Source organism: Diabrotica virgifera, chromosome 1 (genome assembly GCF_917563875.1).
Source record: "Diabrotica virgifera virgifera chromosome 1, PGI_DIABVI_V3a".
In the NCBI taxonomy this organism is placed as follows: domain Eukaryota; kingdom Metazoa; phylum Arthropoda; class Insecta; order Coleoptera; family Chrysomelidae; genus Diabrotica; species Diabrotica virgifera.
The window spans coordinates 204,361,793-204,386,368 of NC_065443.1; the positions used below are offsets into that span (position 1 = coordinate 204,361,793).

The 24,576-nt window shown below is 35.7% G+C and overlaps 1 protein-coding gene across 1 annotated transcript in view; it reads left to right on the forward strand.

Moving 5' to 3' along the window:
* The window catches only part of LOC114335072 (uncharacterized), a 38,682-nt gene extending 14,586 nt beyond the window's left edge, over positions 1–24,096 (forward strand). The window contains exon 2 of the mRNA XM_028285228.2: positions 23,095–24,096. Within this exon, the coding sequence (XP_028141029.1) occupies positions 23,095–23,834 (740 nt within the window). The 3' untranslated portion in view covers positions 23,835–24,096. The remainder of the gene's footprint in view (positions 1–23,094) is intronic.
* The last annotated feature ends 480 nt before the right edge of the window (positions 24,097–24,576 follow it).

Sequence of the window (24,576 nt, forward strand, 5' to 3'; positions counted from 1 at the left end):
AGTACTCACTAGGAAATCTAACTACTTAATAAATTTTAATTTTTGCGTAGATACTAATAAATAAAAACGAAGAATACGTATTCATCAAAAAATTTTGAAAACAAAATTTATTAAGACACACAGGGAACGCTATTGTAAGGTTCCTTACTCGTTTTACCTGATTACCGAAGCCCAAGCACGCTCCATAAATAAGTTGTAGGTAAACTACAAAGTTGCAGAAATTGGAAAACTGATCAATGGAAGTTTTATACAGTGGGTTATAAAAAACATCCCAATACAACAGGGTCAATACTCGTGTTTATAGCACCCTCATCCTGTACTTTTAGGTAATTCTTAATAACTGAAATTAAATTCTAAATATAGACAATATGTAGTGGTAAGGATAATAAGGATAAATATAGACACTAATTCCTTTTTCAGAAAATCTCGTCGTTTGATAAAAGATATCAACCCTACCATTACCCAAGGTTTTTTTATCTTTTTTTATTTAGCTGTTTTATCTTCCTAGAGGTTTTTATGTAATTATTTAACTTATTTATAAATGTATCATATATGTAATTTGAGAATCTATTTTGTTGAAATAAATTTCATTCCAATGTTCATTTTTTAAAAGCTGTTTTAGTTTTCCGATATTAAGGTTTTTAATTATAACTGGAGACTAAGATGTAGAAAAATGATCAGTCATGTCAGTATGAAAAACGATATGATTAATAATAACTTACTGTTTTAACAGTCCATTATTGTTTTTTAAAAAAGTTTCTAACATCAAAAGTAAGTATATTACGATCAAAATAATGTTGGTTTCTTTTTTTTTTTTGGTGGGTAAAAAAATCGTGAAAATCACCCTCTAATTAGCATCCGAAATGAAATTAATCGTTACCGATTCACAAATTACTTTACTTATGTATTGTTTATAAGATATGTAAGATTCGTTGGTTCAAAGTGCTTATTTTTGAAAAGGCTGTAGTTAAATGGGCTTAAACGAGTCACTCATCACCAGTGTATGCTAATTGTGAACAGCTTTATGTGGCCACATCATATGTAACCAATTGTTGTCTTCAGAAAAACAAAAAGTCCAAAATATTCACAATAGTATAACCTATATTTTTTACTAGTTGAGATTTGTGGTATCACCAATAATTTTTAAGTTTTTTTGAAAAAAAATATTTTTTTCACTATAAAAAAAATTTAATTTAAAACAATTTTTTTCCCAAATTGGGCACTTTGAACCGATAAAACTTACATATCATATAAACAATACATAAGTTCCAGTAACTTTTGAAGCGGTAATGATTCATTTTATTTGGGATGCTAATTAGGGGGTGATTTTTACGATTTTTTTTACCAAAAAAAACGGACTAACTTTATTTTGAGCATTACATACGTAACATTGATGCTAGAAACTAAAAAAAATAAGATTTTTAAAAACTTTAAAAACAGTTGAGAAGAGTTATTCCCGAAAAGTGCTTAATTTTTTTGGTTATTTCACGTTGAAATATTCGATTTGAATTCGACCAATAAGAACCTACTTTTCTTTACCTACAACTCTGCTCTTCCTGGATCTACAGACGTCGTATAGGTATATACCATTTTTTTTTCAATTTTTTATAAGCTATATTTTTTCTACGAATATTTTTTCGATAAAATACTTACTCTTTGAGTTATTTGCGCAAAACCGTCTCAAAACGTATTGACTTAGTGAAAAAACTCTATAGAACTAAAGTTGCTTAGAATTAGTCAGTTTATCCAATTCCGGACTTATTTGAACGTAATCGGCACAATATTTATCACTTTTTTGTTTGACATGTTAGCTATGAGTAAATGGACTATAAATTAGCTTGAGTTTTTATAAGTAGATGTAAGTATGATATATTTTATGATACTTATATGATGATTTATATTTGATTTTTATTAAAAACGTTTGATATACAATGTGTGTTTTTATTGGGCGGGCGGGCCCGAATCCCAACTGGAACCAGGGCCCGCTGATCTATCAGTACGCCACTGTCTGTATGGTCTGCCCAAGTCTATTTCCTGCTTGACTGGACTTTCTAGGATTTTATTTATTTCTTCCTCTAGTCTGTTTACTATCTGTTCATCTTGAAGGTGATCTAATTGATAATTTAATGTGTCTTTAACAGGTTATGTAATAATTATTGGAAGTTCTTATTTTAATTGAACTATTACCAGTGTATTGTTGGTGTTGGTATCTGTCCTCTGTAATTGCTGAAATCGTCTATTGCTTTATCATGTTTCTTTCTGTTAAGACATGATCTATCTGATTTTACTTTTTCATCGGAGAAGGTCCATGTTAACTTATAAATGTCTTTATGATCAAAATTTGTGGTAGCTATTTTCATTTTCTACTCAGTAGCAAATTCGATTAGATTTTTCCCAATTTCATTGGATTCTTTATGCAAACTTCACCCCCTGTTATTATTCCCTATATTTCCGGTGTGTTTCGACTTTCGCATAGATACCTCCCTATTTTTATTAGGAAGCTTAGCTTTCCGTAGAATTGGTTTCCTAAAGTTATCTTGAGTGAGCGCATGTACGTAATGATACTTATCTTTCTATAATTTCTCCTTACTCTTAAGTAAAACAGTCCATCTAATATTGCTTGCAAATCTACAACTCTTTTGATTACTTTCTCGGATACCATGAATCACATTCCTAAATATCCCTTGGTCCCCTCACTCTTGAACAGAGTGCACTTTCCTAATTTTATTATTTCATTTCCCAGTTGTTTCGTTTCGTGAAGGGCAAAAGGTATCTATCGTATATTTTTCAATTGTTTGAATAAAGTTTCTTAAAGCTTCCTACTAGTCTAAGAGCTAGAGCCGGAAAATCATCGTCATAAGTAATATGGAGTTTGGCATGTGAAATATGTCTATTGTATGTTGATACTTATGACCCCTTTCAGGCTGATACCTCAGTGGATACAGGAAGTAGCAATAAGGGATGAAAGGAGAAAGTTAGTGCAGTCATTAAAGGTTTTCACCTGCTATTTTGTTAAACCTCCATCGATTTGCATTTAAATTGGTGACTAGTTAGAGCATACGTCAAGAAACAAAACTCATTTGGTGCCAACTTGCACTTTTACCCTGGGGGTGGATACCACCTCTTCTAGGGGTGAAAACTATTTTATTAAAAATAACTCCACAAATCGATAGAGGGACAAATTTTAAGTAAAATTTGTTCTATCATGTTATTAAAATAAATCAATACTTTTTGAGTTATTAAAGATCAAAGACAGGGCCCCCGTAAGAGCTGCTGGCGCCTGTGTGCAAAAAAGGAATTTGGCGCTCCTTAAGGCATTTTGGTTCATGTTTATTTATTTATTTTTTTGAAGATAGGTAGGTATTTCAGGTAGATTCTTGAAATGAGGCAAAAAACTGAACTTTAGAACTCATAATAAGTTTTAATGAGTTTTCCCCGAAAAGTGCTTCATTTTTTGGTTATTTCACGTTGAAATATTAGATTTGGAATTTGACGAATAAGAACGTATTTTTCATGAGCTTCAATTTTGTTTTTACTAGGTCTATAGACTTCATGAATATACAATTTTTTTTTATACGCTACATTTTTGATAACAATGTTTTTTTCGATAAAATAATTAGTTTAGAGTAATTTGGGAGAATCCGTCTAAGAACGTGGTTTTTTTGTAGAAAAATAAACATTTTCACTCGCAAATAACTCGAAAAGTATTGATTTAGTTTTAGTTGGAAAACTCTATAGAACAAAAGTTGCTTAGAATAAGTCAGTTTATCCACTTCCGAACTTATTTTAGACCTATAACCCTTTACCCTCCGAGAAGGGGTATCTTTCACTCCCCTTCACTTTAAGTGAAGGGGGAAGTAGAACCTAAATCCAAATTTTCTTGCAATTCTGTGGTGATCAGGAAAAATACACGGTATCGCCGTATTTCACGTTCATTTACTGGGGTATAGGTACCTACAATAGAAAAATAAAAAGCTATTGTAATAGCAATATTTTCCGTGACTTTGCTGTTGTTAATTACATCACTAAAATTTATATTATCAAAAATTTCTTGTTCAATTGATAATTTTGCTAGCCCAGGCAATCTTTCTTGAAGCATTGCCCTTAAATGATTTTTAATGATTTTTAACTTCCAGAAAAAGATCGCTCGCCAAAAGCTACAGATATAAGGCAATGTCAAAAGAATTCTTAGTGAAATGCTTACGGCTTACGTTTGAAAGGGTGGAGATTATATTGTTGTCAAAGTAATGAAAACAACTTTAACGTTTTATTTTCATTAAACAATTAATGATTTGACTCGATATCCTTATTATCCTGATCTGCCAGTCATTCTTCAAGAACAAAACAACGTTTTAAAAGATCGCTGTCACCTAATAATTTAAATATGTTTAGTGTGCATTTATACCTGATCCTATTTAATGTCTCAACTTTTGTTTTAAAATAAATTTTTCTTGCAATTTTTTTTTCAATTTTTGACCCTGGGTTTTGGCGCCACTAAAGGATGGCGCCCGTGTGCATAGCACACTTTGCACATATGGTAGCGGGGGCCCTGATCAAAGATTTGAATAAATCATGAAAAAAAAGTATGGTGTAAAGCGGTTTTTCATAAATAACTCAAAAACTATTCGAAAAACCTTTGAGAACTAATTAAAAGTGAGTTATAGGTGATTGAGTGTATTTTTTTTGCGAGTACTCAAATATGTAAGTATGTAAGTAGTCAAGCTTAAATAACGGAAAAGCGATACATTTTATAATAGTTATTTATGAGTGAAGTATGCTTTTTGCGAACGCACGCGATTTTTAGAGCACGAGCGACAACGGAACGAGTGCTATACATCGCTTAAGTTCGCAAAAAGTACTTCACGCACAGTTTCATACAATATTTTATCTACGATATACAAATAAAAAAACTGTAACTCTTCGTCACTGGAATTCATTTCTATTCTACAATTTTTAGAACTTTGACATTTAAAAATCCTAACTACTTTCAAACCACAAAACTGTCAAAATTTTTATTGTAAGTCATTGCTCATATTGTCATCACCATGACAACGCGAAAGTAAAGGATATTTGATTATATGAAAGTGTACCAAAAACCGATTGAAAGTGTGCGAAAAAGTAAATCCCATTTAAAATACATTGTTACTTCACGCACACTTTAAACCCTTCACGCACTGCTATCTATAATGACAGTTTTCACAAATTAAAAACTTATACATAATATGACATAGAGTAGATAAAATATATTTACTAAACACTTGTCAAAGTACTCAGAAATATATGTATCAAATGAGCTCCCGGAGAAGTTGATACCATTAAACATTACGCTACAAACATTTTTCAAAGTTTAGGCTCCAAAAATTTGGAGCTTAATATTATTTATGTTTTTTAAATTGTTTTAAGATATTTATGTAAAATTTAGCAAAAATGTATTCGAATATATGTCAAATTTACCCATTAGTGGACACCCCCAGTTTCTGGACCTATTCAGTTTATTTTGATAGAAAAAAATCAATGATATTCAAAATAATATAAAAATAATATTTTACTAACATACAATTAATTAATATGTTCTTTTACAATGTTACTTTTACAATTAATTAATATGTTCTACAATTGATACAGATACTGCTGTGAAATTAATTAGTGAAAAAACATTTAAAATTGCAAAAGAAATATTATTAAAAATTAAAATTAAAATTTAATTATTAAATTATAATCCTAACTTCATTCCCGAAATTCCTTTGAAAATTATTCTGTTAACTAATTTCCAAATAAATATACAGGGTGTCCCGAAAAGATTGGTCATAAATTATACCATAGATTCTGGGGTCAAATATGCACATAAAAAAGTTATAGCCCTTTGAAGTTACAAAATGAAAATCAATTTTATTCAATATTTCGAAAACTATTAGAGATTTTTAATTGAAAATAGACGTGTGGCATTCTTATGGCAGGAACATCTTAACAAAAAATTATAGTGAAATTTGTGCACCCCATAAAAATTTTATGGGGGTTTTGTTCCCTTAAATCCCCCTAAACTTTTGTGTATCCAAACACTTTTGTGTATGCTTGCATTAAATTATTGTTAAAGTATTATTAGTTAAACACAGTGTTTTTAAAACTTTTTTGCCTCTTAGTACTTTCTCGAAAAGCCAGTTTTTATCGAGATATTTTGAATATTTTTCAAATCCACCACCTTTTTGTATATGGTTAAGTACGATTATAGAGATCTGGGCCCGGATTACGAACACTCGATACGAATCGTATCCGCCATGTTTTCCCATAAGGCGCTACGGTAAAACATGGCGGATACGATTCGTATCGAGTGTTCGTAATCCGGGCCCAGATCTCTAATAATATGAAAATCTATAATTTACATTTTTGTAATATGAAAATATACTTAGAGGCAAAAAAGTTTTAAAAACACTGTGTTTAACTAATGGTATCGCAATAAAAGTTTAATTGGAACGTACACAAACATTTGGGGGGTTTAAAGGAACGAAACCCCCATACAATTTTTATGTAAACATTAAAAATGAAGCCGCATCTCGAAAAAAGACTAAGAGGCAAAAAAGTTTTAAAAATATTGTGTCTAACTATTGGTACCACAATAATAATTTAATTGGAACATACACAAAAGTTTGGGAGGGGTTTAAGGGAACAAAACCCCCTAAAATTTTTATGGGGTGCACAAATTTCACTATAATTTTTTGTTAAGATGCTCCTGCCATAAGAATGTCACATGCTTATTTTCAATAAAAAATCTCTAATAGTTTTCTAAATATTGGAAGAAATTGATTTTCATTTTGTAAATTTAAAGGGCTATAACTTTTTTTATGTGCACATTTTTCCTAAGGTAAGTTAGGTTCAGTCAACATATTTTTGACTCCAAAATCTATGGTATAATTTATGACCAATCTTTTCGGGACCCCTGTATAAATAACGTATGTTTTAGTTTTCACTTTTTCCTAAAAAAATCGAAAGGGTTCTCTTATTTTCATCATCACTTGTTTATCTTTGATGTTATCAACTTCATCCAGTGCCGGATTTACCACTAGGCCGACTAGGCCGCGGCCTAGGGCCGCAAACAAAATGGGGCCGCAGCGTTCTGTAAAAAAAACTTTTTTGGTAAAAATTTTACTAATTGAATTTAAATCAGTAAACAATTTTTCAAAAAGAGAATGGCTATTCTACTAAACACGTGGTACGGTATTTTACAACGTTTTGATAAGAGTAGCAAAACATTAACTGATACAGACTTGAATGTGACTTGCAACATACAAATCTCTAAAGGAGTATGCATTGAGTCTGAGAGACAACTGTGATTCCTATGAAAAAAGAGGAAAAGAGTTCTAAAAATGAAACCTATATTCTTGAAATAAAAAGACGCCCGAAAAGAAAAGCTCTCCCTGGCTAAGATAGAGAAGATAAATCCACTGAACCCCACTTTAATGGCAAAGAAAACTTAAAGATTCAATGTTGTAATTGACACGCTTTATTCAGAATTGAATGAAAGGTCCGAAGTTTATTTTAGTCTTAATGAAGAATATGGATTTAAAACAACTTCTCATCAATTTCCAATGAAGAAATCGGGGTAAACGTTTCTATTTTGACTAAAAAGTATCGAATCGACATAGATGGCGACTTTGGAGAAGAGTGTGTACAGTTCAAAGGCTTTGTTGAAGGTATATTTGATAAAGAAAGAGAACCTCATGACAACAAGATTGCCAGGCCTCCAAGAAATACATTTGGAGTATTAATCTGAAAATCATTCATGAAAGACAGTTAACAACATTATTTCCGAATATGGACACGGCTTTACGCATTCTACTATGCATGATGACATCTTATGCATCTGGAGAAGGATCATTCAGCGTGTTGAAAAGAATCAAAAACTACTTGAGTAACTCAACTTCTGACGAAGATTCTAGATTGTCTAGTTCGGCCAGTTTTGTTTCAAATGCTGAGCTTTTTCAAGCCTTAGATTTAAAAATTTGATTAAAGATTTTGCAGCCAAAAAAGCTATAAAAGTGAGTTTTTAGAGTTTAGATATGATATTTATTATAAGAGAATAATGAATAATGAATTTATCGATTTAGAAGTTTATTTGTTGTATTCTTATGCCTGTTTGCAACAACAGATCTTAAGCTTAAGGCGTGCATTAACGAAACATATTTATGCATTGCACCATTGAGTCTTAGATCAATTTTCAGCTTGCAACAATGGATTGTTATGTGGATTGCATTGATAAGAATTGAAAATTATGGTGCAACGTATGTGACAATTAAATTGGCCCTATCTATAAGCTGAGCTGAGTTAAGATGGAGCTTAAGATTTGTTGGTGCAACCAGGCATTATTATTTTTATTTTTCAGTACCGTAGCCTATTACTAGTACAGTTCATATTATTTTGGTTGTTCTTTTACTTATAATGTCTTTTCAACTCGGCTTTTTTTAGATTTTTGTTGTCATATGTACTTTTCCCTCTGAATGAAACAAACGATAGTTAATTTTAACAAGTAACTACAATACTAATTATTTATAATATAATCATTTCAGCTATATTAATAATTTTACAAATAACTGCTGTTTGCTAACATTTTGAATTATTTATTTTCTATCTTCTTCTTAAGGTGCCTTCTCCATTACTGAAGGTTGGTTATAACTACAGTAAATTGTTCTCTATCTTGAACGGTTCTTAGTATCGAATGTGTGTCCATGACTGTCCAGTATCTCACGTTCTTCAGCCAGGAGCATTTTCTTCTTCCTGAACCTCTTATTTCTTCCACTTTCCCTTCCATTATGAGTCGTAAAAAATTCTTTATCTTTCTTCTATGTAAATTATTTCTTAGATAACTCGGTTTTTCTGTTTTTTGCAATATTTAGGGATTCTTTCTCAGTCTCTATGCTTCTCAGCACCTCGTTGTTGGTCACGTGATCTGTCCAAGAGATCTTCAGCATCCTTCGAAAAACCAACATCTCAAAGGCTTCTATAAATATAGAATTCTTTCTATAAATTTTCTTTTTCGAAATTTCTATAAATATAGAAATTGTTAGAGCTGTTTTGGGGTTTTAGCCAAATTTGCAAACCAAGATTATTTAATTAGTAAATAAATTTCAACCTATTATTTATGTCCGTATTCAAATAGAACATTAGAGGCATTTCTATTCATTTATGTTATACTTTGTATTACGAATTTTAAAAAGTAAAATTAAAATAAACGTTTTAATTATTATCAGATTTAGCCATACGGCTCACACTCCCTCTAAGGGGAAAATTGACTCATCCCAGATACCTACGGTATCAAAAGGATTGAGCTCTGGTGGGACTCTTTCCGTGTTTTCGAGCCCTAGGTGACTTGGTATGCAGGTGTATCTCCCAGAAATTTTCGTACACATCTGGCCGTTGCGAGTAGTACTGCTTTCTGCATGGTCTTATAAAGATGTTCATTAAGACCCAGCTTTTTTATGCTTTCGAGGAGGGTCTTCGGAATGACTCCAGTAGTAGACATATTAATCGGTATCGTCTGGGTACTTTGCATTCTCCATTGTCTCCGTATTTGAATTTCCAGATCTCTGTACTTGGCGATTTTTTCAGTAAATTTAGTACGTAGATTATTGTTGTTAGGAATCGCCACATCAATGAGGGTTGTTTGTCTCGTTAATTTATTGACTAATACGAGATCTGGTCTATTATGCGCCACTGCTTGGTCTGTGAGCACAGTGCGGTCCCAGTATAGCTTGTAGTTGCCATCCTCAAGCATACTCTCGGGGACGTATTGATAATACGGGAGATGGTCTGTTTGTAGAAGTCCCAGCTTGACAGCTATCTCTTGATGAATGATTTTTCCCACTGCGTCATGCCGTTCCTTGTATTCAGTTGCAGCAAATGCCTGGCAGCCCCCTGTAAGATGTTGGATGGTTTCCTGGGCTTGACATCCATATCGGCATCTGTCGTTTTTAACATGAGGGTCTTTGATGATATATTTCAGGTAATTTCTGGTTGGTATAACCTGATCCTGAATGGCCAGTAATGAACCCTCCGTTTCAGGGAACATCTTTCCTGATGTCAACCAGTAGTTCGATGCTATATTGTCGACATAATCTTGGCTGACCTCATTGGGATGTCGCCCGTGCAGAGGTTTACCCATCCAGGCGCGCACTTTTTCATCTTTAGTAAGGTGGTATATGCGCAGTTCTGCTTCCCCTTAGTTTTATCGGTGTTGAGTCATCTACTGCGCAGATAGCGCGATGTAGAGTAGATGTTTCAGCCTGCATCTGAAAATAAGATCTTAAATTAGCAATTTGTTTGTCTAATTGCTCACCTATATCCATAAGTCCTCTTCCTCCTAAATTCCGTGGTAATGTCGTTCTTTCTACTGCACTTTTTGGATGGTGTTTTTGTGCCTTTGTGAGGTGCGTTCTTACTTTTCGCTGAAGATTTTCTATGTCCGTTTTTGTCCACTTAACAATGCCAAATGAATAGCTAAGCGCGGAACATGCGTAGGTGTTTAGTGCCTTAAACAAATTTCTACTATTAAGGTGTGAGCGAAGCAGCTGTTTTACTCTTCGTATAAACTCAGTAGTTATCTCTGTTTTCATTTGTTTATGGTCAATTCTCCGCGCTTGCTTTACTCCAAGATATTTATACATATCGTTTTCACCCATGGCCTCGATGTTCTGGCCATTTTGCATATCGAATCCTCCGGGCTGTACTTTTCCTCTGACTATATTTAAAATACGGCACTTGTCTAGTCCGAAGTGCATGCTAATATCATTAGAAAAAGTTTCTACAGTTTTTAGCATCTCATCGAGTTGGTTTCGAGTGGAAGCCATTAATTTCAAATCATCCATATACAATAAATGATTAAGCTTCGCCACCACATTGTTGTTATTTTTGATGCTAAAACCTGCGTCTGTGGAGTTCAATAGCTGAGATAGTGGGTTCATAGCTAGACAGAACCACAGTGGACTCAACGAATCTCCTTGAAACAGGCCCCGGCTGATTGCGATATTTTCAGTTTCGATGTTATTTTCACCAGGTATTTGAAGGTGAATTCTAGTCTTCCACTCCGTAATTATATGCTCTAAAAAGGTCACTATATTATCATCGACCTTATATATTCTCAATATATCTATAAGCCATTCATGCGGCACTGAATCAAAGGCCTTCTTGTAATTAATGAAGGCAGTAAAAAGATTCCTCTTTTTGGAATATGCCTGGTTAGAAATGACTGAGTCAATGACGAGTTGTTCTTTGCAACCCATGGAACCCTTAGCGCATCCTTTCTGTTGAGGCTCTATGATATTGTTCAGAGCACAGTGTTGGTAGATACGCTGGGCTACACAGGATGTGACCAATTTGTACAAAGTTGGAAGACAAGTAATTGGGCGGTATTTGGCTGGATCTTGGGTGTTATTTTGATCCTTCGGAATTAAATAAGTGGTTCCCTGAGTTAGGAATGATGGTATATCCTGCGGATTAGAAATAACATGATTAATTAGTGTTGATAAGCATCCATGAACACTCCAAAACTTCTTGAGCCAAAAGTTTTTAACTCCGTCTGGTCCAGGAGATTTCCAGTTGTGAAGCTCTTTGATGGTATTTGAGACTTCTTCAGTAGTGAAGTGTTCGTAAAGGGTGGTAATGTAGTGTTGGCAGTTTTGTGTCGTTTCTTCTATCCATCCAGCAATGTTGTTAAGAGCAGCTGGCGTGGAAAGTTGATTTCCCCAAAACTCATGAATTTCTTCTTGGCTTGGGTAAGTCTTATCGACACGTTCTACAGTGGAATTGAGTTTTCGATAGAACGCCTTTTCAGAACTTTCAAAAAGAGCATTGTCGCTTTTGCGGTTGTTACTAACTTTGTACCTCCTTAGTCGTCCTGAATAAACGGAGAGCTTTTGTTTTAATGTGTCCAGACACTGATGGGCTGTGTTGTTTTCTGGATCATATCTTGAGTGTCTTGCGGTAGTCAGCATTATATCTTCAGCTCTTCTGATGACTTTTCTACTTGTTACACCTCGTATGTATTCTGTGACTATACCAATATCCCTACGTAATAATTCGATCTTTCCGAGCAGTCTTTTTTCCCAGGGTGCAATTCTGTTACCAGTTCTTTCGTTATTAGTAACCCGTCGTGTTCTGATCTTAACGCCCATAACATTAGCAATTGCTGTTGCTGCACAGTAGATTAGCATATGCAAATATTCCAACGTGTGAGCTTCTACGACATAGTTGGGTAGGACTTCAGTGTTCACAATTTGTAACAGCGCACCTAGTTTCTTACAAGAGTTTATTCGTGGTAGCGGTGGTCTGCTAAGTGGGTTTGTTCCATTAAACTCTTGTACGGCACGAGCCATTTCGTTTGCGAGACTATCGCGCAACTCGTTGTTTTCCTGCTGTGTATTATCAGGTTGAGTTTCTGGCATGGGAATCTCTGCTCATCAAGGATTTCATTAGGGACTTGATCTAAAACTTGTTCTTGGTTATTAATCTCCCGTTCGACTTCGCTTTTGATCGAATTGCGTCTAGTCTCTAGGATAAGGTTGTTCCTTATGATTACCCGGTATTGATCTGATACTCTTTGCTCCGATACTTGAATATCTGGGTACGTCCTGCAAAATTCGGCATACAGCTGTTGTCGGTAGCCGATTGTTTCTTGACCGAGGTTTGTCACCTTGTAATAGAAGCGCAAAATGTTTTCATTAATGGACACAGTCCATTTCATGCGCTGCCTCGGTCGTCCCGCTTGAGTGAGCGCCGGCTGATGATCCAGCGCAGCACCTTCGGCGGGTGGAGCTCTTGTTGTTGTTTGGCTCGCTTGTGGTTGTGGTTGTGGTTGGGCTGTAGCTGATTGTATGACAGGGGCCCGCCTCCTCAACACCCTGCCACCGACGTCCCGCATGGTGTCACGTCCAGCGCCGGCTCCAGACGTGCCCTGGCGATCCCCAGGCAGCGATCCTAAACATAAATTATTTTAATATTATTATCTCAGATTTAGCCATACGGCTCACACTCCCTCTAAGGGGAAAATTGACTCATCCCAGATACCTACGGTATCAAAAGGATTGAGCTCTGGTGGGACTCTTTCCGTGTTATCGAGCCCTAGGTGACTTGGTATGCAGGTGTATCTCCCAAAAATTTTCGTACACATCTGGCCGTTGCGAGTAGTACTGCTTTCTGCATGGTCTTATAAAGATGTTCATTAAGACCCAGCTTTTTTATGCTTTCGAGGAGGGTCTTCGGAATGACACCAGTAGTAGACATAATAATCGGTATCGTCTGGGTACTTTGCATTCTCCATTGTCTCGGTATTTGAATTTCCAGATCTCTGTACTTGGCGATCTTTTCAGTAAATTTAGTACGTAGATTATTGTTTTTAGGAATCGCCACATCAATGAGGATTGTTTGTCTCGTTAATTTATTGACTAATACGAGATCTGGTCTATTATGCGCCACTGTTTGGTCTGTGAGCACAGTGCGGTCCCAGTATAGCTTGTAGTTGCCATCCTCAAGCATACTCTCAGGGACGTATTGATAATATGGGAGATGGTCGGTTTGGAGAAGTCCCAGCTTGATAGCTATCTCCTGATGAAGGATTTTTCCCACTGCGTCATGCCGTTCCTTGTACTCAGTTGCAGCAAATGCCTGGCAGCCCCCTGTAAGATGTTGGATGGTTTCTTGGGCTTGACATCCATATCGGCATCTGTCGTTTTGAACATGAGGGTCTTTGATGATATATTTCAGGTAATTTCTGGTTGGTATAACCTGATCCTGAATGGCCAGTAATGAACCCTCCGTTTCAGGGAACATCTTTCCTGATGTCAACCAGTAGTTCGACACTATATTGTCTACATAATCTTGGCTGACCTCATTGGGATGTCGCCAGTGCAGAGGTTTACCCATCCAGGCGCGCACTTTTTCGTCTTTAGTATCTGCTGATTGCGATATTTTCAGTTTCGATGTTATTTTCACCAGGTATTTGAAGGTGAATTCTAGTCTTCCACTCCGTAATTATATGCTCTAAAAAGGTCACTATATTATCATCGACTTTATATATTCTCACTATATCTATAAGCCATTCATGCGGCACTGAATCAAAGGCCTTCTTGTAATCAATGAAGGCAGTAAAAAGATTCCTCTTTTTGGAATATGCCTGGTTAAAAATGACTGAGTCGATGATGAGTTGTTCTTTGCAACCCATGGAACCCTTAGCGCATCCTTTCTGTTGAGGCTCTATGATATTGTTCAGAGCACAGTGTTGGTAGATACGCCGGGCTACACAGGATGTGACCAATTTATACAAAGTTGGAAGACAAGTAATTGGGCGGTATTTGTCTGGATCTTGGGTGTTATTTTGATCCTTCGGAATTAAATAAGTGGTTCCCTGAGTTAGGAATGATGGTATATCCTGCGGATTAGAAATAACATGATTAATTAGTGTTGATAAACATTCGTGAACACTCCAAAACTTCTTGAGCCAAAAGTTTTGAACTCCGTCTGGTCCAGGAGATTTCCAGTTATGAAGCTCTTTGATGGTATTTGAGACTTCTTCAGTAGTGAAGGGTTCGTAAAGGATGGTAATGTAGTGTTGGCAGTTCTGTGTCGTATCTTCTATCCATCCAGCATTGTTGTTAAGAGCAGCTGGCGTGGAAAGTTGATTTCCCCAAAACTCATGAATTTCTTCTTGGCTTGGGTAAGACTTATCGAGATTTTCTACGGTGGAATTGAGTTTTCGATAGAACGCCTTCTCAGCAGTCTCAAAATGGGCATTGTCGGATTTTCGGTTGTTACTCACTTTGTACCTTCTTAGTCGTCCTGAATAAACTGAGAGTCTTTGTTTTAATGTATCCAGGCACTGTTGGGCTGTGTTTTTTTCTGGATCGTATCTTGAGTGTCTTGCAGTATTCCGTATTATTTCTTCAGCTCTACTGATGACTCTTGTACTTCTTACACCTCGTATATATTCTGTGACTTGACCAATATCCCTACGCAGCAATTCAATCTTTCCGAGCAGTCTTTTTTCCCAGGGTGCAGTTCTGCTACCAGTCCTTCCATTATTAGTACCCCGTCGTGTTCTGATCTTAATGCCCATTACATTAGCAGTTGCTGTTGCTGCACAGTAGATTAGCATGTGCAGATACTCTAATGTGTGGGCTTCTACGACATAATTGGGTAGGACTTCAGTGTTCACAATTTGTAACAGCACACCTAGTCTCTTACAAGAGTTTATTCGTGGTAGCGGTGGTCTGCTAAGTGGGTTTTTTCCACTAAACTCTTGTACAGCACGTGCCATTTCGCTTACTAGGTTATCATGTAGCTCGTTTTTTTCCTGCTCTGTATTGTCAGGTTGAGTTTCTTGTATGGCAAGCTCAGGAATCTGCTCATGAACTTCATTGGGGACTTGATCTTCAATTACAATATCGTTATGAATCTCCCGTTCGACTTCGCTTCTGATGATATTGCGTCTAGTCTCTGGGATAAGGTTGTTTCTTATAATTACCCGGTATTGGTCTGATACTCGTTGCTCCGATACCTGAATATCTGGGTACGTCCTGCAAAATTCGGCATACAGCTGTTGTCGGTAGCCGATTGTTTCTTGACCGAGGTTTGTCACCTTGTAGTAGAAGCGCAAAATGTTTTCATTAATGGACACAGTCCATTTCATGCGCTGCCTCGGTCGTCCCGCTTGAGTGAGCGCCGGCTGATGATCCAGCGCAGCACCTTCGGCGGGTGGAGCTCTTGTTGTTGTTTGGCTCGCTTGTAGTTGTGGTTGTGGTTGGGCTGTAGCTGATTGTATGACAGGGGCCCGCCTCCTCAACACCCTGCCACCGACGTCCCGCATGCTGTCACGTCCAGCGCCGGCTCCAGACGTGCCCTGGCGATCCCCAGGCAGCGATCCTAAACATAAATTATTATTCTCCATTCTCATGGGTGTGCATTTTATACCTACTGCCAGGTGTCAGTTTTTGTTCCACGGCAAGTATCCTTGCTACTCTCTGGGTACTGGCGCTACGAATACCCAGAAAGCATCCCCCATTCGCGGGGGGCCGCGCCTGATAGAAGAACTGACAAAAAACTCCCACAAATAACCAAAGAAGAAATAGAAAGTAATAAACAACTAAAGAAGATAAAGGTAGGGGACAAAAATTAAAAAACGAAGTGAAACAATTACAATACAGAATGAAACGAACAACTGTAGAAAACAAATAAAAAGAAAAGTTTGATTACATCGGAATTAAAAACAATTTTTTTTATTATTATTATCCAGATTTAGCTATACGGCTGACACTCCCTCTAAGGGGGAAATTGACTCATCCCAGATACCTACGGTATCAAAAGGATTGAGCTCTGGTGGGACTCTTTCCGTGTTATCGAGCCCTAGGTGACTTGGTATGCTGGAGTTTCTCCCAGAAACTTTCGTACGCATCTGGCCGTCGCGAGTAGTACAGCTTTCTGCATGGTCTTATAAAGGTGTTCATTTAGACCCAGCTTTTTTATGCTTTCGAGGAGAGTCTTCGGAATGACTCCAGTAGTAGACATAATAATCGGTATCGTCTGGGTACTTTGCATTCTCCATTGCCTTCGTATTTGAATTTCCAGATCTCTGTACTTGGCGATCTTTTCAGTAAATTTACTACGTAGATTATTGTTGTTAGGTATCGCCACATCAATTAGTGTTGTTTGTCTTGTTAATTTATTAACTAGTACGAGATCTGGTCTATTATGTGCCACTGCTTGGTCTGCGAGCACAGTGCGGTCCCAGTATAGCTTGTAGTTGCCATCCTCAAGCATACTCTCGGGGACGTATTGGTAATACGGGAGATGGTCCGTTTGGAGAAGTCCCAGCTTGATAGCTATCTCTTGATGAAGGATTTTTCCCACTGCATCATGCCGTTCCTTGTATTCAGTTGCAGCAAATGCCTGGCAGCCCCCTGTAAGATGTTGGATGGTTTCTTGGGCTTGACATCCATATCGACATCTGTCGTTTTGAACCTGAGGGTCTTTGATGATATATTTCAGGTAATTTATGGTTGGTATAACCTGATCCTGAATGGCCAGTAATGAACCCTCCGTTTCAGGGAACATCTTTCCTGATGTCAACCAATAGTTCGACGCTGTATTGTCGACCTAGTCTTGGCTCAAGGTTAATAAGATTAGGGCGTAGGTTGTCTCATAACTGTAGACCAATCAAAGGCTGGCTTTTTAAAGGCGGGAATACGTCATCCGTACGACAATTTTAAAATTGCCATAAGAGTCAATGCTAATAAAAGGTTCAAAAACTTAGGTTTTGCAATATATTTTGAGATTTTCTTGGGTATAGGTATATTAAGTGGTTCTTATATTGGTAATTATATCAATTTTTCCCTTAAAAATCAATAGTCTGCTAACAAAAAACTAGAATTTATTTAACACTTATTATGTGTGTTTTAAATGGAGAAAACAATTTAATTAGCACAAAAATCCAAAAAAATAGAAGAAAAAGTTTAAAATCAAAAATACTAATATGTAGGTACTTACTTATTATGTTTTTCGTGGAATGTGCAGCACTTTTATCATTTTTGTGGTATGCAACAGCAAAAGAACGAATAATATAAATAATTTATTATTAGGTTAAAATATAAAAAAGACGTAACATAATATTAACATATTCAGACACGAGGAAATGTTTGCTACCTATTTTCTTATGTTTAGAGGCCCATTTATCTTGTAACATTTTATTATCCATTATTGTTTGATAATGTTAAGGTATTTGGGAAATGTCCAAAAGCATTATTTTGTTTCCATCTGGTTCAGGAATTTTGGAGTTGCTTTTACATATAGCTATGCTACAAATGTTACCACTACTCATCTAAAAAATGTTTTATTATTATAACATACAAAACTACATATTATTATGTGTAATATTATAATTTTTAAACTAACTTTACACGGTTACGAAAACACACTTCACAAGTCATTACTGCCTTTGTATAGGACCCAAATAAGTAGTTATAGTAATATTGTCCTTATATGCTTAAAAACTCAAAAAATATTAAACAAATAAACGATATTACAAGAAAATTCCACAAAAATATACGGAAATATAACCACAAACAACTGTCAAACTTGACTTTGTCGTACGAGTGACGTAGGCATTCCCCTCCCTCTCGCTTCCGCCCACATAGTTATGAGATAACCTAACCCCTATCTATGAACCTTGGTCTTGGCTGACCTCATTGGGATGTCGCCCGTGCAGAGGTTTACCCATCCAGGTGCGCATTTTTTCGTCTTTAGTGAGGTGGTTTATGCGCATTTCTGGTTCCCTCAGTTTGATCGGTGTTGTGTTATCTACTGCGCAAATAGCGCGATGTAGAGTAGATGTCTTAGCTTGCATCTGAAAATAAGTTCTTAAATTAGCAATTTGTTTATCTAATTGCTCACCTATATCCATAAGTCCTTTTCCTCCTAGATTCCGTGGTAAATGTCGTTCTTTCTATTGCACTTTTAGGATGGTGTTTTTGTGCCTTTGTGAGGTGTGTTCGTACTTTTCGCTGAAGATTTTCTATATCTGTTTTTGTCCACTTAACAATACCAAATGAATAGCTAAGCGCGGAACAAGCGTAGGTGTTTAGTGCCTTAAACAAATTTTTACTGTTAAGCTATGAACGAAGCAGCTGATTTATCCTTCGTATAAACTCAGTAGTTATCTCAGTTTTCATTTGCTTATGGTCAATTTTCCGCGCCTCTTTACTCCAAGATATTTGTATATATCGTTTTCACCCATGGCCTCGATGTTCTGGCCATTTTGCATATCGAATCCAACGGGTTGTATCTTTCCTCTGACTATATTTAAAACGCGGCACTTGTCTAGTCCAAAGTGCATATTAATATCATTAGAAAATGTTTCTACTGTTTTTAGCATCTATTCTAGATTGTCTCGAGTAGAAGAAATTAATTTCAAATCATCCATACACAACAGATGATTAAGCTTCGCTACTACAGTATTGTGGTTTTTAATGCTAAAACCTGAGTCAGTGGAGTTTAATAGCTGTGATAGAGGGTTCATAGCCAAACAGAACCACAATGGACTCAGCGAGTCTCCTTGAAACAGGCCCCGGTTGATTGCGATATTTTCCGTTTCGATATTGTTTTCACCAGGTATTTGGAGGTGAATTTTAGTCTTCCAACTTGTCATTATATGCCTTAAAAAAGTCACTATGTTATCATCGACTTTGTATATTCTTAATATATCTATAAGCCATTCATGCGGCACTGAATCAAAGGCCTTTTTGTAGTCAATAAAGGCAGTAAAGAGGTTCCTTTTTTTGGTGAATGCCTGGTTAGAAATGACTGAGTCGATGATCAGTTGTTCTTTGCAACCCATAGAACCCTTAGCGCATCCTTTCTGTTGAGGCTCTATGATATTGTTTAGAGCACAGTGTTGGTAGATACGCCGGGTTATACAGGATGTGACCAATTTATACAAAGTTGGAAGACAAGTAATTGGGCGGTACTTGGCTGGATCTTGGGTGTTGTTTTGATCCTTCGGTATTAAATAAGTGGTTCCTTGAGTTAGAAATGATGGAATTTCCTGCGGGTTAAAAATAACATGATTAATTAATGTTGATAAGCACTCATGAATACTCCAAAACTTCTTAAGCCAGAAGTTCTGAACTCCGTCTGGTCCAGGAGATTTCCAGTTATGAAGCTCTTTGATGATATTTGAGACCTCATCGGTAGTGAATGGCTCGTAGTTAGCTGTGACGTAGTGGCGACAGTTGTGCATCGTATCTTCTATCCAGCCAGCATTGTTGTTAAGAGCAGCTGGTGTGGAAAGTTGATTTCCCCAAAACTCATGAATCTCTTCTTGGCTTGGGTAAGACTTGTCGACACTTTCTACGGTGGAATTGAGTTTTCGGTAGAACGCCTTCTCAGAGTTCTCAAAAAGTGCATTGTCACATTTTCGGCTGTTACTAACTTTATACCTTCTTAATCGACCTGAATAGACGGAGAGTTTTTGTTTTAATGTATCCAGGCACTGTTGGGCTGTGTTATTTTCTGGATCGTATCTCGAGTGTCTTGCAGTGCTCCGCATTATTTCTTCAGCTCTCTTAATGACTTTTCTACTTGTTACACCTCTTATATATTCTGTTACTTGACCAATATCCCTACGCAGTAATTCAATCTTTCCGAGAAGTCTTTTTTCCCAGGGTGCAGTTCTGTTACCAGTCCTTCCGTTATTAGTACCCCGTCGTGTTCTGATCTTAACGCCCATTACATTAGAAATTGCTGTTGCTGCACAGTAGGTTAGCAAATGCAGATATTCCAATGAGTGGGCTTCTACGACATAGTTGGGTAGGACTTCAGTGTTCACAATTTGTAACAGCGCACCTAGTTTCTTACAAGAGTTTATTCGTGGTAGCGGTGGTCTGCTAAGTGCATTTGTTCCATTAAACTCTTGTACGGCACGAGCCATTTCGTTTGCTAGACTATCGCGCAACTCGTTGTTTTCCTGCTCTGTATTGTCAGGTTGAGTTTCTGGTATAGGAATCTCAGGAATCTGCTCATCAAGGATTTCATTAGGGACTTGATCTAAAACTAGCTCTTGGTTATTAATCTCCCGTTCGACTTCGCTTTTGATCGTATTGCGTCTAGTCTCTGGGATAAGGTTGTTTCTTATGATTACCCGGTATTGATCTGATACTCTTTGCTCCGATACTTGAATATCTGGGTATCTTATTATTATTATTTTTATTATTATTAAGTCTTTATGCTTTAATTACATAATCGTGAAGTTATCGGGGGCCGCTTGGGGTAATTTGGCCTAGGGCCGCAAATACCCTAAATCCGGCAATGACTTCATCTGGAGCTCACTTGGTAGATATTCTTGAGTACTTTGACAAGTGTTTAGTAAGTATGTATATTTTAGAAAATGCATGGTTTTCCCATTATTTAAGCTTGAATACTCGTGCTTAGATTTGAGTACTACCGAAAAAAATATATATTCAATCAACTATAACTCACTTTGAATTAATTCTAAAAGGTCTTTCACGTAACGAATCTATTGGATTTTTTATTATCTTCAATTTTGGTAATCATAACGATTTTGTTAAAACTTACAGTTTTTAATTATTTATGAAAAACGGCTTTACTCCATGCATTTGTTTCACGAAAAATTCAAATCTTTGATCTTTAATAACTCAAAAAGTATTGATTTATTTTAATAACTTGATATAACAAATTTTGCTTAAAATTTGTCCCTCTATCGATTTGTGGGGTTATTTTTAATAAAATAGTTTTCACCTCTAGAAGGGGTGGTATCCACCCCCAGGGTAAAAGTGCAAGTTGGCACCAAATGAGTTTTGTTTCTTGACGTATGCTCCAACTAGTCACCAATTTTAATGCAAATCGATGGAGGTTTAACAAAATAGGATGTGAAAACCTTTAATGACTGCACTAACTTTCCCCTTTCATCCTTTATTGCTACTTCCTGGATCCACTGAGGTGTCAGCCTGAAATGGGTCATAATTGTCAATATACAATGGACACATTTCACAGGAAAAACTCTATATTACTTATGACGTTGATTTTTCGGTTCTAGCTCTCCATCTATATTCATAAGTACTTCTTACATTCGGCAATTTTTACTATTTTTTTTATTCTTGCCTTTTTTGTGCTTATTTTACCATTTTTAAAGTAAGTAAAATTTAATAAAAAATTTTGGCTTGGTAAAAGGTATATTAGTTTAAAAAGCCCTGTTGCCTGTCACCTGTTGTAACATAATGACCTAAAGTTACCTTTTGACCCACTTACCACGTGTGGGAGTCATATGTTGCCCTAGGGCCGTAGCCAATTTTATCCATCCTTTGGATTTTGCCATGTTAGCAACTATATAAGACTTTTAGTCTGTTTTTGAAAGGCTTTGACCTTTGTATTTTTTGGTTGGCTCACCATGTTCTTGTAACACTGATGATGCTCTTGTTACAGAGCGAAAACGTTTTGTTTCTATGTTTGTAGCCCTATAGGGGCTTTTTAAACTAATATACCTTTTACCAAGCCAAAATTTTTTATTAAATTTTACTTGTATACAGTATATTTTAATGGTATACAGCCAGCTACAGGAAATTTTTCCTAGTGTACATTTTTAAAGTGCCATATTCTTTTTCCTTGACGTTTCGGTATCATATTTCCCCAGTTGATTTTCTTTTATTAGCTTTTGGAAAATTACCTCTGGTATTTTCTGTTCATTTTTCTTTCTCTTCATCACATTTCCATTCCTTTCCATCCATAATAATTAACCTTTTATAGCCTATTTGTCTGTTCTCCTTTATTTGTTTATTCTTTTGCTACTTAAATCATTTCTTTCTGTATTTCCTTTTCTTTTGATGTCAGATCATTATTTATGTAGATGTGGTCCTTATGGTGCTTTAGCTTATTTTTTTTTATTTAACATCTCAATTGAACCATGAAGGTTTCTATTTCTATGGCGTAAACTGTTTCTCCTATTTTTGTTGCGTTACTCAACTTTATTTGCGCCTGCAGTCCTTGATATGAAGTCTCCATGCTTTCTTTTAGTTTTTATAAGCATTTGTATTTATTTCCTTATTTTTAATTTCACAAAAAAAATTGTTTTTAATTCCGATGTAATCAAACTTTTCTTTTTATTTGTTTTCTGCAGTTGTTCGTTTCATTCTGTATTGTAATTGTTTCACTTCGTTTTTTAATTTTTGTCCCCTACCTTTATCTTCTTTAGTTGTTTATTACTTTCTATTTCTTCTTTGGTTATTTGTTTTATTTCAATGATCATTTCTTAATTTCTTTCCATTAATTTTTGCGCCATTTTAATCATGACATGCTCTTTCTCTTTCTTTTTCTCCGTGTTGCCTTTAGAACGTATTCGTTTTGTCATTTAGCTTCTTCCAAACTATTCATTCTAGTTTAGTTATTTGCCATAGAAATTTTTTTGCTTGAACTTTGCTTACTTCAGAAATATTTCGCTTATTTTTACAAAATTTTGTGCCTATTTTGACCGATTTATGCTTTAATCTAGTCTTAAATTATCACAATATTTTAGATCTAAATAATAAAATATATTATTTTCTATTTCAGATGTATCAACATCCGCAACAGAACCTTCTATTAAAATTAAAATACAGCCTAAACTAGTCCATAAAGCAGCAATAAACAAACTCCAAGTAATTAAGAAAAGCACTCAACCAAGTAACTCATCTAAAATTTTGTCTAGTAAGAAACAGGTAGTAAAGCAATTTAAAAAATCAAACGTAACTACTAAACAAACTAGTCCAATTCCCTCTAAAAAGACCTTATCGGTCAGGATTCAGAAAGTAACAAGAAAACCTGCCAAATCAGTGCAGCAAATTGTTAAAGGTGATATTGGGACTATTAGTGATGGTGGACATGGTGGTCATGGTGGTCATGGTGGTCATGGTGGCCATGGTGGTCATGGTGGCCATGGTGGTCATGGTGGCCATGGTGGGCATGGAGGCAAAAGAAAAAGAAAACGTCGTAAAAGCTGCACAGAAAAAGACAAAGAAGAAAAAGGATTTATGGAGAAGATGCTTCCCATGCTGGCGACTCCTTTCCTAATCTCTTCCTCAATGGTACCAATGATGTTGGTTTCTATGTTATTTACGATGATAAAAAGTGCGTTTTTAGGAAAAATTGGATTAATATTGATGTTAATCAATATGTTTTCGAATAGAAGAAATCAAGGTTCAGTAAGCACTCACAATCTGAATATGGACCAACCAAATAATCAAGTCGCCATGGCACATTATGGATGGCATGGGGATGAAGAATATGGGGCTTATGTCAATAAAAAACGGTGATAGTGATAAAAAGTAACTTTTGATAGTTTAATGTTTCTGATGGTACAAAATTTGTTACTAACTAATGTGCAAACATTAATTAATTAATATGTTAGCAGTATAGACAAGTAATTGACAAGTGACACTTACATTTTTTGAGACGGTAAAAAGAACGCTCTAAATAGCCAAAAATTATTTTAAGATTTTTAAATTTTAAAACTAATTTTATTATTAATTTATTATTTATTACTCTATTTTAACACGAATAGATAAATTAAATGTTTGAGTTTATTTTATTTTTCTTGTAAAATCTAACCTATAATATCTATGACATTCTTACAAATATATTGGAAAATATAGTAAAAATGAATAATTTGACTATGACTCCTAAGCTCAGTACACATTCTTTCAAAAGAGGAAATAAAATATACAAAAGTGCACAAAATCACTATTAAACAGATTATTTCATGACGAGAAAAGAAGATACATGTGAATATAAGGACTGCAAAGTTATAGATAGGGCCGGTATTTCAATAGCTACTTAAGCTTTTGCTTAGCTAAGCCTGTGTCAAAAGTTAAGGAGAAGCTTAAGCTGGGTGCTGTATTTCCATTATTCTCTTAACTAAACTGATGCTCAGCTGTAAAGTCAATTGGTTTGGTACCTCTGCATACGTTAAAGTGCCAGAGCTAACTGTTCTGAGGTAAAAACCACTACTGTTGACATTCAATTTTATCTGGTCATCTGTATCGAGTATCAATGTTA